The sequence below is a fragment of the Diabrotica virgifera genome, chromosome 3 (assembly GCF_917563875.1).
Source record: "Diabrotica virgifera virgifera chromosome 3, PGI_DIABVI_V3a".
Taxonomy (NCBI): Eukaryota; Metazoa; Arthropoda; class Insecta; order Coleoptera; family Chrysomelidae; genus Diabrotica; species Diabrotica virgifera.
Window position 1 is genome coordinate 172,598,566 of NC_065445.1, and position 13,143 is coordinate 172,611,708.

General features: G+C 31.2%; 1 protein-coding gene across 4 annotated transcripts in view; it reads left to right on the forward strand.

Annotated features, from left to right (window-relative positions):
* Positions 1-13,143, forward strand: part of LOC114342162 (lysosomal acid phosphatase) — a 158,421-nt gene that overhangs the window by 140,474 nt on the left and 4,804 nt on the right. For all 4 annotated transcript variants that reach the window (XM_050647020.1, XM_028292945.2, XM_028292946.2 and 1 more), the window contains one exon: positions 2,032-2,297. In XM_050647020.1, coding sequence (XP_050502977.1) covers positions 2,032-2,297 — 266 coding nt within the window. The remainder of the gene's footprint in view (positions 1-2,031; positions 2,298-13,143) is intronic.

The window sequence follows — 13,143 nt, forward strand, 5'->3', positions numbered from 1 at the left end:
ACTAACTAATTCGACTGACCCACTAATGCTCAAATCTGACCGTGTTCCCATATTTATCAAATACTTCGTTATGTAAATATGTTTGTATATATTCTCGTTAGTGTGTCAAAATGAATAATCGACCTTGTTGATCTAAGCAAAACGTGGACTTTAACTAAGGTGTTCTACTTTGCAATTATTATAACAAATATGCGTAATATTTATTGTTTTATAAATAAATATCTAACGAATACTTTAAGGTAATTTAAGGATTTCTAAAATATCTAAATGAGATAAATCCCATTATACTATAAGTTAATATTTATGTCTTTTATGTCGTTTTGGTTTATCTTTATTATGTTTTTTGGCTGGTGTTGCATTGGAAGTCCCCCCTAAGGCAAATACCGCCTCCCAAGGGAAATGTCTAGATCCGCCATTAATATAAGTTTTTGTTTATTTTATCTGGAAATATGTTAATAAAAGAATCGTAGAAAGAGGGGTCTGTCATTAATACATTTTTAATAAGCGTTACTCAATGAAAATTAAAGAAAATGACGACATTCGATCTTGCAAATTGGGTATTTCTTTGGCATCTTTTAATCCGTTTCATTGCTAAAAAGCTTCTTTCAACGGATGCACTTGTAGCCGGAATTATTAAAGATAGATTTGCCAACTTAAAGGGTTCCTGTAATTCATTATCAAGTTCTGAAGGCGTTAAATATTGATACAATTCTTGTATATATTTTTTTAAATATAATCTGGATCCTTATAAAGAACTGTCACTGTTTTTTAACTTTACTGTGTCAAATTTTTGTCCATATAGTATAGCTGTACAAATTGATGAAAGGCCCTATCTGAAAATTTTTTGCTTTTTTAAATTAGAAAACCTATTTTTAAGTTGGATATTCATAGCGCCAAAAATTTCAAAAAAGTCGTCAACGACACTCTTACATGTTTAATTGCACGCACACTGTAATAGGTAAGTAACCATTGTAACCATTCCAAAAAGTGGTAACGTGCCTACTAATATCCACAGTGCGCTTACGCCTTCGCCTTTTAAAATTTTTATACACGAGCCGTCTCTGACCGTCCGACCGATAGCCGATAGACCTTCATTTGTATCCACATTTAAAAGTGGTAACATTAACCTGTAACCGAGTCACATAAATTCGCCAATATTTTCGTGCGTCTATGTAATTGGCTTTTTAGTGAATTACTATTAACACTCATATTTCTATGGGAAAAAAAAATTTTTTCACAGTAGTCATAAAATATTTAAGTATTTGCAAGATTTTTAACTGTTACCAATGGTAACAGTGGTTATATGGACGCTTCGCCAGTGCAAACTGACGATTTTTTTATTGCTCTAAAACCGGTTGAGACATGCAAATGAAATTTGGTCGGTTTTAAGAGGTATTTTGTGAGGGTTATTTGCATATTTCAACCGGCTTCAGAGCAAGTTTGCAAGCTCAATCGTTAGTTTGTAAGAAAAAATTCAACATCTCCTATCTCGAAAATGAAGTATTTGCGGACATATGTTTATAAAGCAAACGGTTATTACTTTTTTATGTATAATTACCCCTTTAAGTTTGTCGCATTTATTTAAAAACAGTCTGTTCTGATGAAGAACATGGCTAGTTGTTAAAGTACCTAATTTTTTTATTATCCAACATAAGCGAATGAATCAAAAAACAGAATTTTAAGGAAACCTGAGGCTATAATTGGATTTTAATTTCAGTATTTTATAAATGCTAGAATATTTCACAGGGTCACGCGAAATTTGAGAAAAAACACAGTCTGGTTGGTACACCCGGTATACAATATTAGTTTACATATCTAGCAAAAATATTATTACATCGATATTGTTAAAAAGTAAGGCTATATCATATTGAAAAAATCACTTAAATCGGACAACTAACAGGTTTAGGAAATGGAAGTTCGAGACATCAAAAATGGCCCATTTTGTGGGGTGTCCGTTTTCTCTGACGCGCAGTGTAGTAATAAAATATTTATTAAGCTAAAATAATATATTTATTTTTTATTTTTGTATAGTATGGTGTTACAAGACTTTACAATCTTGGCAAATGGTTTCGTGAACGGTACAAGAATTTCCTCAGTGAAACGTACTCTCCAAACGAGATTTACATTCATTCTTCCAACATAGACCGGTGTTTGATGTCGGCAAGTGCAGCTCTGGCAGGTCTTTATCCACCAACAGGTTTTCAATTTTGGAATCCTCAGTTATCTTGGCAACCGATTCCTGTTCACACTGACAACAAAAATCACGATGAGATCATTACTGAAAGGCGAAAATGCAAGTTAGTATTTACATAATTGTTTTACGTCTTCCCAGTAAACGTTTTATAACTTGAATATCATTCTTTAGAATAAAAAAATTTTTATATACAAATAATGATAATATTTGATAATTTTTTTTTCTATATTCATATCCCTAGTGCCATTCATATGACGAAAAACATGCTACGAAAACCCATTTCGCTCTGTGCGTGACCATAGTTTGTATATCAAATTTGGTCAAAAATGGTAAATAAATGTTGCGTCAGTATTTAATTGTGCTAATAATAGTCAAAATAGTAACTGTAATTTACATAGATCTCTAACAATGATAGATAATTTAGAGAACTGATTTAAAGTGGGAGGAGTTAACTCAAAATACAGATATCACAGACGCACACTAATTAATGTCACTATAAATATCACCAGATTCATCTTTTTTTGAGCATGTCGGTCTTTGGCAGTAATCCAGTAATCAGTATTGAACAACTAATAAGACTAATAACTAGGGAGCGGATTTTATGCTAAATGCATATTGCATGCATATTTCGCATATTTGAGAACTTTACTAAATTTCGCATATTTTTAAAGAAACATGCATATTTTGTGCCTATTTAAAAACATTTAAGTCCAAAAAAATTTTTTAATTCGACACAAAATATTTCCCCGCACAGGATATCGTATCTATTAATTCGAGAACTACCTGAAGAGGATGGCTCATTCACTGCCTTTCATTGTTCTTAGAAAATACCCGATCTTTACACAATGTACTTATGGTGCTTATAGTAACCCGTCATAAAATGATTGTAGGATGTTAAAGTGATGAAGGATGGTTTACCCGGAAATCCGAATTTTAGTTACTTTTATTATATATTTAGTAGGTACCTATATTTCTGGTGATTCTTTTAAATCCTCTAATGTTAAGAGAATTTACACCTTTAACCATAGTTTTACGATTTTCTAACGGAAATTAACAAGTTATTTTAAATACGCTCCAATTACTTCTATTAATGTTGAAAGGAGTTTTTCAAGTTATAAAAATATTTTATCTAATCAAAGAATATGTTTCGTCGTAAAGAATTTGGAAAAACACATTGTAGTGAATTATAATCGAAGATAATAATATATTTATAGTGATATTGTTGTTTTATTTTAAATAGGTAAATATTGGTAGCAGTTTTTGTAAAAACTGTGAATAAATTGCATATATTATAAAAAAAATGCTTTTATTTGAAAGATAATAAACAAGATTGCCGCCCCCCTATAAAAAACCTCTTAGAATAGAATAGAACAGAAAATTTGTGGTTTTTCGAACTGCGCATTTTTTGAATTTTTGTGCATATCTTGCGCATATTTCGTAATTTTTTACCGTATATATATGCGCATATTTCATCAAAATTGATCGCATATAAATCTGCTCCCTACTAATAACAATTAGTTAAAGAGTTATAGAATTTCTTACATAAATTCAGGCTGAAAAACCTAAAAATTAAAGGAATAACTCAGAAAATACAAAATCACACGATATAACTTAATTAACCTATGAATTTTAAATTTCAATAGTGTTAAAATTTAATAAATGTTAATAGTGCCAAAATTTCATAATTTGGTAGAGTACCTAAAGTTGCCTGCGGTTTGACCAATTACGAACAAGTATTACAGCGCGGTAAACTTGAATTACTCCTCCTAGTTTAAAAACAAGGATACATTTTTTGTCCCTTTCTGTTCCGTTTGGTGTTGAAAAGATGAATCGTGATGAATTTTTAAAAACCCAGTTCTTAGTACTACCTACATCCATTAATCCATAAATTGGAAAAGTATCGTTATAAAACTAATTACATATTAATAATAATTTGAAACTTCACAATATGTATTTATAATATGCTTAACCTCAAATTGTGATCTCCAAAAATGTCAGGTGAAGGCGCTAGGTGTCGCGTAAGTCATGCAAGGAGCGAATACAGATACAGGCTGTGGGTGAAAAAACGTGATATAATGCAGGAATTTTTGAAACTTATCCGGTGTTGTAAAGGACGATGGCAGGAATAACTTCTACTAAAATACAACCACAAATTTTGTGCGGATTTTTATTTATTACGTTTTTTATTTTTTAAATTTGCAAGTTTTAAAGATTTTTAATTTTGCAACTTAGGATATTCATTTTTAGTATGGTATAGTTAGACCCAAACCCAGACATCCAAAGTAAAAGTTATCCTCCAACACCAAATTGTTCTATATGGTCCACATAATGTTCAGAAAAAAGTCACACCATTTTGAGCGTCGGGTTTGAGGGGGAGAGGGGGAAGAAATCTGCAAATTCGTAGTTTTTTACGTTTTTCGTCAATATTTCTAAAACTAAGCGGTTTAGCATAAACAACCCTCTCTACAAAATTGTTCTGCATTAAATTTGAAATAATAAAGGTCCTATGCATAACCCCTCTCAAATGAACGGTTCCAAAGTTACGGAGGTAGTATAGTATATTTGGTCCAAAAAAAGGCCTAACCCAGACATCCAAAGTAAAAGTTTTCCTTCAACACCAAATTGTTCTATATGGTCCACATATTGTTCAGTAAAAAGTTACACCATTTTGAGCGTCCGGTTTGGGGGGGAGATGGGGGAGAAATCGGTAAATTAGTAGTTTTTTTAGGTTTTCCGTCAATATTTCTAAAACTATGCTTTAGCGTAAGGAATGTTCTATAGAAAAATATTCTACATTAAATTTAAAACAAAAAAGGTTCTATACATAATTGTTATAAAATCAACGGTTCCATAGTTACGGAGGGTGAAAACTGGAGGTTTTCGATACTTTTTATATTTACCGATTTCTTCCCCCCTCTCCCCCCTAAACCCGACGCTCAAAATGGTGTGACTTTTTTCTGAACATTATGTGGACCATATAGAACAATTTGGTGTTGGAGGATAACTTTCACTTTGGATGTCTGGGTTTTTGGTATAGTTATATCATAAATATTGCCCAAAAAATATAAAAAGTATCGAAAACCTCGACTTTCACCGTCCGTAACTCTGGAACCGTTGATTTTATAACAGTTATGTAAACAACATTTTTTGTTTTAGATTTCATGTAGAACATTTTTGTATATAACATTGTTTACGCTAAAGCATAGTTTTAGAAATATTGACGAAAAACGTAAAAAAAACTACTAATTTACCGGCTTCTCTCCCATCTCCCTCCCAAACCAGACGCTCAAAATGGTGTAACTTTTTACTGAAGAATATGTGGACCAATAGAACATTTTGGTGTTGGAGGAAAACTTTTACTTTGGATGTTTGTGTTAGGCCTTTTTTTGGACCAGTTATACTATACTACCTCCGTAACTTTGGAACCATTCATTTGAGAAGGGTTATGCATGGGCCTTTTTTATTTCAAATTTAATGCAGAACAATTATGTATAGAGGGTTGTTCATGCTAAACCGCGTAGTTTTAGAAATATTGGCGAAAAACATAAAAAACTACGAATTTACCGATTTCTCCCCCCCTCTCCCCCCCAAACCCGACGCTCAAAATGGTGTGACTTTTTTCTGGACATTGTGTGGACCATATAGAACAATTTGGTGTTGAAGGAAAACTTTCACTTAGGATGTCTGGGTTATGCCATCTTTTGGATCAACTATACTATACTATTTAGAGAAAAACTTTTAAATAGAAAATCGTAGTAGGTATATTAAAAAATCTACAATTCGAGCTATGGCAAGTTTAATTTCGTTAATGCGTTATTGAAAAACAGCCTGCGAAAGGTCCAAAATGGCCGTTTTTGCAATTGCATTATTTATTGTAAAAATAACTTTTATTTATTATTAAGGCTTTAAGATGAAGATCTTTCAATACCAAACATAGAAAAATTTGTAGAGCCCGATTGGTAAACTTGTTGCTTAGATATTATAACTTGTTTATCCCAAGGGATCAAATGTCGAAGGTTATAACTTTTTGAAAAAAAATCGTAGAGTTAATCCAAGATCCATTCTCCTTCTAAAGACTTACATATTCTGATGTAAATAAATGCGTAAAACATTTTTCAACCTCTTATTTCGGGGTTTGAAAATAAGGGGGCAAATTTCGTTGTAAACATTTAGAACTGAAGCCACCCCTATACATCCTATGAGTTTCTAACTTACAGATTATTGTTGCTGAAGACAAAATAAAGATTCAAAATAAAATAAAAAAATTTCTACGACCAACTGAAGCCGAGATAATTGTTTTTGTTTTCTTAAATCGTAGTGACCTTATTTATAACAATTAAGAATATATTTCAGAATCATTGACTAAAGAAAGACATAATTATATTTTATATTATCTTACAATAAAAATTATTTTAAACGAAAATTACATTTAATTATTAAAAATGATTTTTAAAGTGTAGTGGAGATTTATTTTTCTTTACGAATGCGTCGGTTGCCCTTAGCAACATATAGTACATTGAATCACGGTTTTTGCTCCAAATAAAGCACTGCTTGGATTGTCATGAAATTTGGGAAACACATAGATAACATGTCAAAGAATAAAAATGATGTTGGGTCTCTATGTGTGCTTTTGCCCTGGGGGCATTGTGCACCCCTTATAAGGGGTGAAAAAATATACGTTCATAATAAGTTCGGAAATGGATAAAATGTCTAATTATTCTATTCTAATTATTCTAGGCACCTTTTGTTCAATAGCACTTTTTCATTAAGTTAATACTTTTTGAGTTATTCGTGAGTAGATACCTTCATTTTTCAACAACAAAAAAACACGTTTTTAGGCGGCTTTTAGGCGGCTTTTGGCAAATAACTCAAATCGTAAAAATTTTATTGAAAAAGACATTTTTAAAAAAATAAAGCACATTAAAAATGGAAAAAAAAGATGTATGCATGAACTCTCTAGACCCAGTAAAAACAAAGTTCTAGCTAATGAAAAATAGGTCCATATCCATCAAATTGCAAAGTGAATTATTTCCACGTGTAATAATCAAAAAATCATGCACTTTTTGGAGAAAAATTATTATAGTTTTTTAAACTGTTTAAAACATATGTGTCATGTTTTTTTTAAAGTTTGTAGCATCAAAAGTTAGCAAGTTACGCATAAAGTTGGTCTCTTTTTTTGGTCAAAAAAACTCGGTCACCCCCTAATTAGCATCAAAAATGAAATTAATCCGTTTTACTTCGTAAGTTGTTTCACTCATGTATGTGTCGTTTATGTAAGTTTCATCGGTTCAAAGTGCTTATATTTGAAGGGGCTGTAGTTAAAAGGACTTGAACTAGTCAATAATCACGAGTGTATGCTAATTTAGAACAGCCATATCTTAACCAATGTTTGCCTTAAAAAAAAAACAAAAAATCCAAAATATTCAAAAAAGCAGAAACTAGATTTTTTTACTCTTTGTGATTTTTGGTCACACTAATAAATTTTAAGTTATTTAAAAAAAATAATATTTTTTCAAAATTAAAAATAAAACAGATTTTCTTTAACACCAATTTTTTTTTAAATAAGTCCTTTGAACCCTTGATACTTACAGATCATATAAATAATACATGAGCAAAGTAACATGTGAAGCAATAACGATTAATTTGATTTAAGACGGTAATTAGGGGGTGATTTTCCTGAGTTTTTTGACTATAAAAAAAGAGATCAACTATATTTTAAGCGTAATTTATTACTTTTGATACTAGAAACTTTTTTAAAAGACAAGATATAATATTTTATTAAACACTTCAAAAAGTTCTAATGAGTTTTCTTCAAAGAGTGCGTCATTTTTTGGTTATTTAACGTTGAAATATTCACTTTGAAATTTGACGGATATGAACCTATTTTTCATTGGCTAGAACTTTGCTTGTGCTGGGTCTAGTGAGTTAATACATAAACCATTTTTTTTAATATTTAATGGGCCATATTTTTGCTAAGTATTTTTTTTCAATAAAAAACTTATTTGCCAAAAACCGATTAAAAACCTGTTTTTTTTTGTCGAAAAATGAACGTATTTACTAGCAAATAACTCGAAACGTACTAACTTAATGAAAAATGCTACAGAACAAAAGTTGCTTAGAATTAGTCGTTTTATACAATTCCGGATTTTATGAAAAATGCTATAGAACAAAAGTTGCTTAGAATTAGTCGTTTTATAAAATTCCGGACTTATTTTGAACGTATATATTTTCACAAATTATAAGGGTTGAAACTTACTCCCAGGGCAAAAGAATACAGAGGCCCACTATCATTTTTATTCTTTGATATAGTATCTATGTGTTTGCCAAATTTTATGTCAATCCAAGCGGTGCTTTAAAATTTGGAGCAAAAACCGTGATACAATGTAGTATAAGTTGCTAACCGTTTCTAAGGGCAACCGACATAATAAATCACATTCGTAAAGAAAAATAAATCTCCACTACACTTTAAAAATAATTTTTAATAACAAAATGTAATTTTCGTTTAAAATAATTTTTATTTTAAAATAATATGTCTTTCTTTAGTCAATGATTGTGAAATAATTTCTTAATTGTTGTAAATAAAGTTACTACGATTTAAGAAAACAAAAACAATTATCTTGGCTTCAGTTGGCTATAGAAAAATTTTATTTTGTTTTGAATCTCTATTTTGTCTTCAGCAACAACAATCGTCAAGTTAAAAATTCATAGGATGTATAGGGGCGGCTTCAGTTCTAAATGTTTATAACGAAATTTGCCCCCTTATTGTCAAACCCGAAATAAGAGGTTGAAAAATGTTTTACGCATTTATTTAAATCAGAATTAGAAAATATAAGTATTTAGAAGGAGAATGGATCTTGGATTGACTCTCTAAAATTTTTTTAAGTTATAGCGTTTGACATTTGACCCCTTGGGATAAACAAGCTCTAATATCTAAGCAGCAAGTTCAACAATCGGGCTCTACAAGTTTTTTTTATGTTTGGTATTGAAGGAGATTTATTTTAAAGCCTTAAAAAATAAATAAATGTTATTTTTACAATAAATAATGCAATGGCAAAAACGGCCATTTTGGACTTTTCGCAGACTGTTTTTCAATAACGTATTAACGAAATTAAACTTGCCATAGCTCAAATTGTAGGTTTTTTAATTTACTACAACCTTCTATTTAAAAGTTTGCCTTAAAATGAATATCGTAAGCTGCAAAATTAAAAATTTCAAATTGAACAAATGAAAAACGTCATAAATGAAAAAACGGGAAAAATTTTTGGTTACATTGTATATATATATATATAGTTTAGCTCTCCAGGCCTAGAAGGCCCATGGCTTGGTTTACTATTCCTTTCCAATCTCTCCTATTTGCTGCTTTATTTTTCCAATTTGTGATTTTCAGTTCTTCTATGTCTTTTTCAACATCTTTCTTCCATCTGGTTTTCGGTCTACCTTTCTTCTTCTTTCCTCCTATTCCTCCCGTTAGTATTTTTTTGGGAAGTCTCGTGTTTGGCATCCTTTGGATATGTCCCAACCATCTCAGTCTTTGTGATTTTACGATCCCTACTATGTTTGGTTCACCATACATCCTCTCCAATTCCACATTTGGTCTTCTTATCCACATTCCATTCCATATCTTTCCGCCAAATATTTTTCTTAGGACTTTTCTTTCCCATACTTTAAGCATGACTTGCTCGGATTTGTTCATCGTCCATGTTTCACTGGCATACAAGACTATAGGTCTTATCACTGTCTTGTATATTCTTATCTTAGCCCCTCTAGATATGTTCTTATTTCTCAATAAGTTGTTTAGAGCAAAGATACAACGATTGCCAGCCATAATTCTCGCTTGGATTTCTTCTTTTATATTTGGTCTCCTAGTGAATGTCGCTCCTAGATATTGGAATCTCTCTACTTCCTCGAATTTATATATTTTTGCCTCTGTGTTTATTGTCAGGTATTGTCCTTGTGTGTATTCTCGTTCTGTCCATTCCATATATTTAGTCTTTTCTTCGTTTATGTATATCCCTTTCTTTCTTCCTATCGCCTCTAGTCTTTTTAGTATTTCTTTTAATTCTTGTTTGCTTCTGGCTATCATTACTATGTCATCAGCGAATGCAAAGCATTGGTGTTTTCGTTGGTATACAAGTCCTGTGGTTACATTGTAGTAGAAGTTATTCCAGGCGTCGTCCTTTATAACACCTGATAGGTTTCAAAAATTTCTTAATTATATCCTGAAATCGACCTATTTTTCACCCACAGCTTGGACTGGTATAATTAATCAATAATTAATAATAACCAATAATTTTTCAATAAAAAGGATATGAAAATAAATTCTCAAAGGCATGTATTTTTCTTAATAATTAATAATTATTGTAACCAGCAGGAACTCATTTTAAACATTAACATGAATAGCAAAAGCCGATTCTCTAGCTCTAGAAGTTTGAGATGAAATCAAAACGATAATTAATTCTGCAAGAGACAAGTAATAATGTAAGAAGAAATAACTTCTCGTCTCTAGAATTCTACACAAGAACAGGTATAAGACAAGGTAGTAGACTAAGAGCCGCTATAGGTGAAATTTCTTAATCATTTTAGGCACGATGGGACCCTATAACTTAAATAGTAGAACCTAAAAGAAAACGTTTGAACACTGTGCCGTCACTTTTCAGTGGCACATGCGTCGACAGTGGCGCATCAAACTTTCCACTTATGGACGGGATAAATAAATTAAAAGTTAACAGAACTTACTAACAGAATTCAATTTTTTTTATTTTTTTAAGTTCTATCTGATTAACACATAGGATTCATCGTGATTTTAACCCACCACCCCCTTCCCCCTGCCCCCACCATCAAAAACTTCATTTTTCGTTTTTATTTTTTTTTGGTGGGATGCAATAAATTTTAAAATTTCAAAAAATTCACACGCATAGTTGAGGCTTTTATAAAACATGCCTATTTTTTATAGACCCATAGGTAGAGTGTACATAACCTCAAAAAATTAAAAGAATTTTTTTTTTCAAAAAAGCGTATAACTTTTTTTGAGGAATAGCTGCAGGTCTAATTTTTTCTTAATCTTGTGTGTTTTATCAAACACTATATTTTTAATTTTTTTCAGATTTTTCCGTAAGTCTCCCCACCTTCAAAAATTCGAAAAACTGTTTTTTGGGGGGTTTTGGGGGATTTTCCCTATTTTATAGACTTCATAATATATCAAATCAATTTTGTTTTTATAGGTTATATGTAACTTGAAGTAACTGAGCTCTTTAGAATATTTAAAAATCAGAAAAACACGTTCAAACCCCCAAAACCCCCTTAAAAAACAGTTCTTTGGATTTTTGAAGGTGACTAACGTTACAGAAAAATCTGAGAAAAATTGGAAATATAGTGTTTGATAAAATACACAAGACTAAGAAAAAATTAGATCTGCAGCTATCCCCAAAAAAAAGTTATATACTTTTTTTCAAAAAAAAAATTTTAAAATTTTTTTGAGGTTATGTACATTCAACCTACAGGTCTATAAAAATATAAGTGTTTTATAAAAGCCTTAACTATGCGTGTAAATTTTTTGAAATTTTAAAATTGATTGCATCCCACCAAAAAAAATAAAATCGAAAAATAAAGTTTTTGACGGTGGGGGCAGGGGGAAGGAGGTTGTGGGTTAAAATTACGATGAATTTTATGTCTCAATCACATAGAACTTAAATAAATGAAAAAAATAGAATCCTGGTAGTGAGGGAAGGTATTTTTTAATTTATGTATCCCGTCCATAAATGGAAAGTTTGATGCGCCACTATAGACGCATGTGCCACTGAAAAGTGACGGCACAGTGCTCAAAAGTTTTCTTTTAGGTTCTACTATTTAAGTTATAGGGTCCCGTCGTGCCTAAAATGATTAATAATTTTCACCTATAGCGGCTCTTATAGTCTATAGTGTCCTAGGTCCTCTGTTATTCATCACCCTAATGGACGAAGTTGTAAAATAATTCAGAGGTAAGGTAAAAAGTAAACAGAACTATAGGGTTGGGGTGTATAAACGTCAACAAGTATACGTGTCAAGAGTGGATATAAACCGATAGCCTGGTAAGTGTGCTATCCGGTGACGATCCGTTACTACTCTAAGGTAGTGAAACCTGGACAATGAACGACAAAATTCGTAGTAAAATTCAAGCATTCGAAATGCGATATTTGCAAGCAGTAACAGGAGTGACCAAACGTGATCGTATAAGAAACGAAGAAATACGTGAAAGGTGCGGTATCTAAATAGTCCATGTGGTGAGACCGCTCCCATCTGAAAAAAATTTCTGATTCGGTTTCTTCGTGGATTCCTATTCAAAAATGTCCCCTTTAAACAAATCTGAAGGGTGCCGGGCGGAATTTTTGGGCAGAAATTGTTTAAACAATTTTTTTAAACAAATACAAAAGATCATATTTTTTTGCTCTGGAACATTATATTTTTAGATTTTTTGGGTCAATCTAAACAAAAAATGTATCTTGTAATTTTTCTCAGAAATTAATAGTTTTGGAGTTATAGGCGATTTAGAAAAATGCGAAAATACGCATTTTCGAGGCTTAAACTCATATTTAAATTAATATTTTTGAGGTTGTCAGATACTCAGATTGAAGACTGAATATTCAGCTTCAACATTCTGAAGAGTGATCATGTCTAACTTTAATTTATACCGTTGTTATTTAATCGTTAAATATGCGTGTTTATGCGATTTTTTTGCCGGTGCGGCGCGCTCCTTTTCAAGAATTTTCTATTTTCCTCCGAAAAAGATTTTTTCTAGATTCTTTGTGATATTCTAAATAAAATAAGTTTCTTGCCATTTTTCTCAAAAGTTAATAGTTTTTAAGTTATAAGCGATTTAAAATCCGAAAAATGACAAAAAACGCATTTTTGGATTTTAAATCGCTTATAACTTTAAAACTATTAACTTTTGAGAAAAATGTTAAGAATCTTAT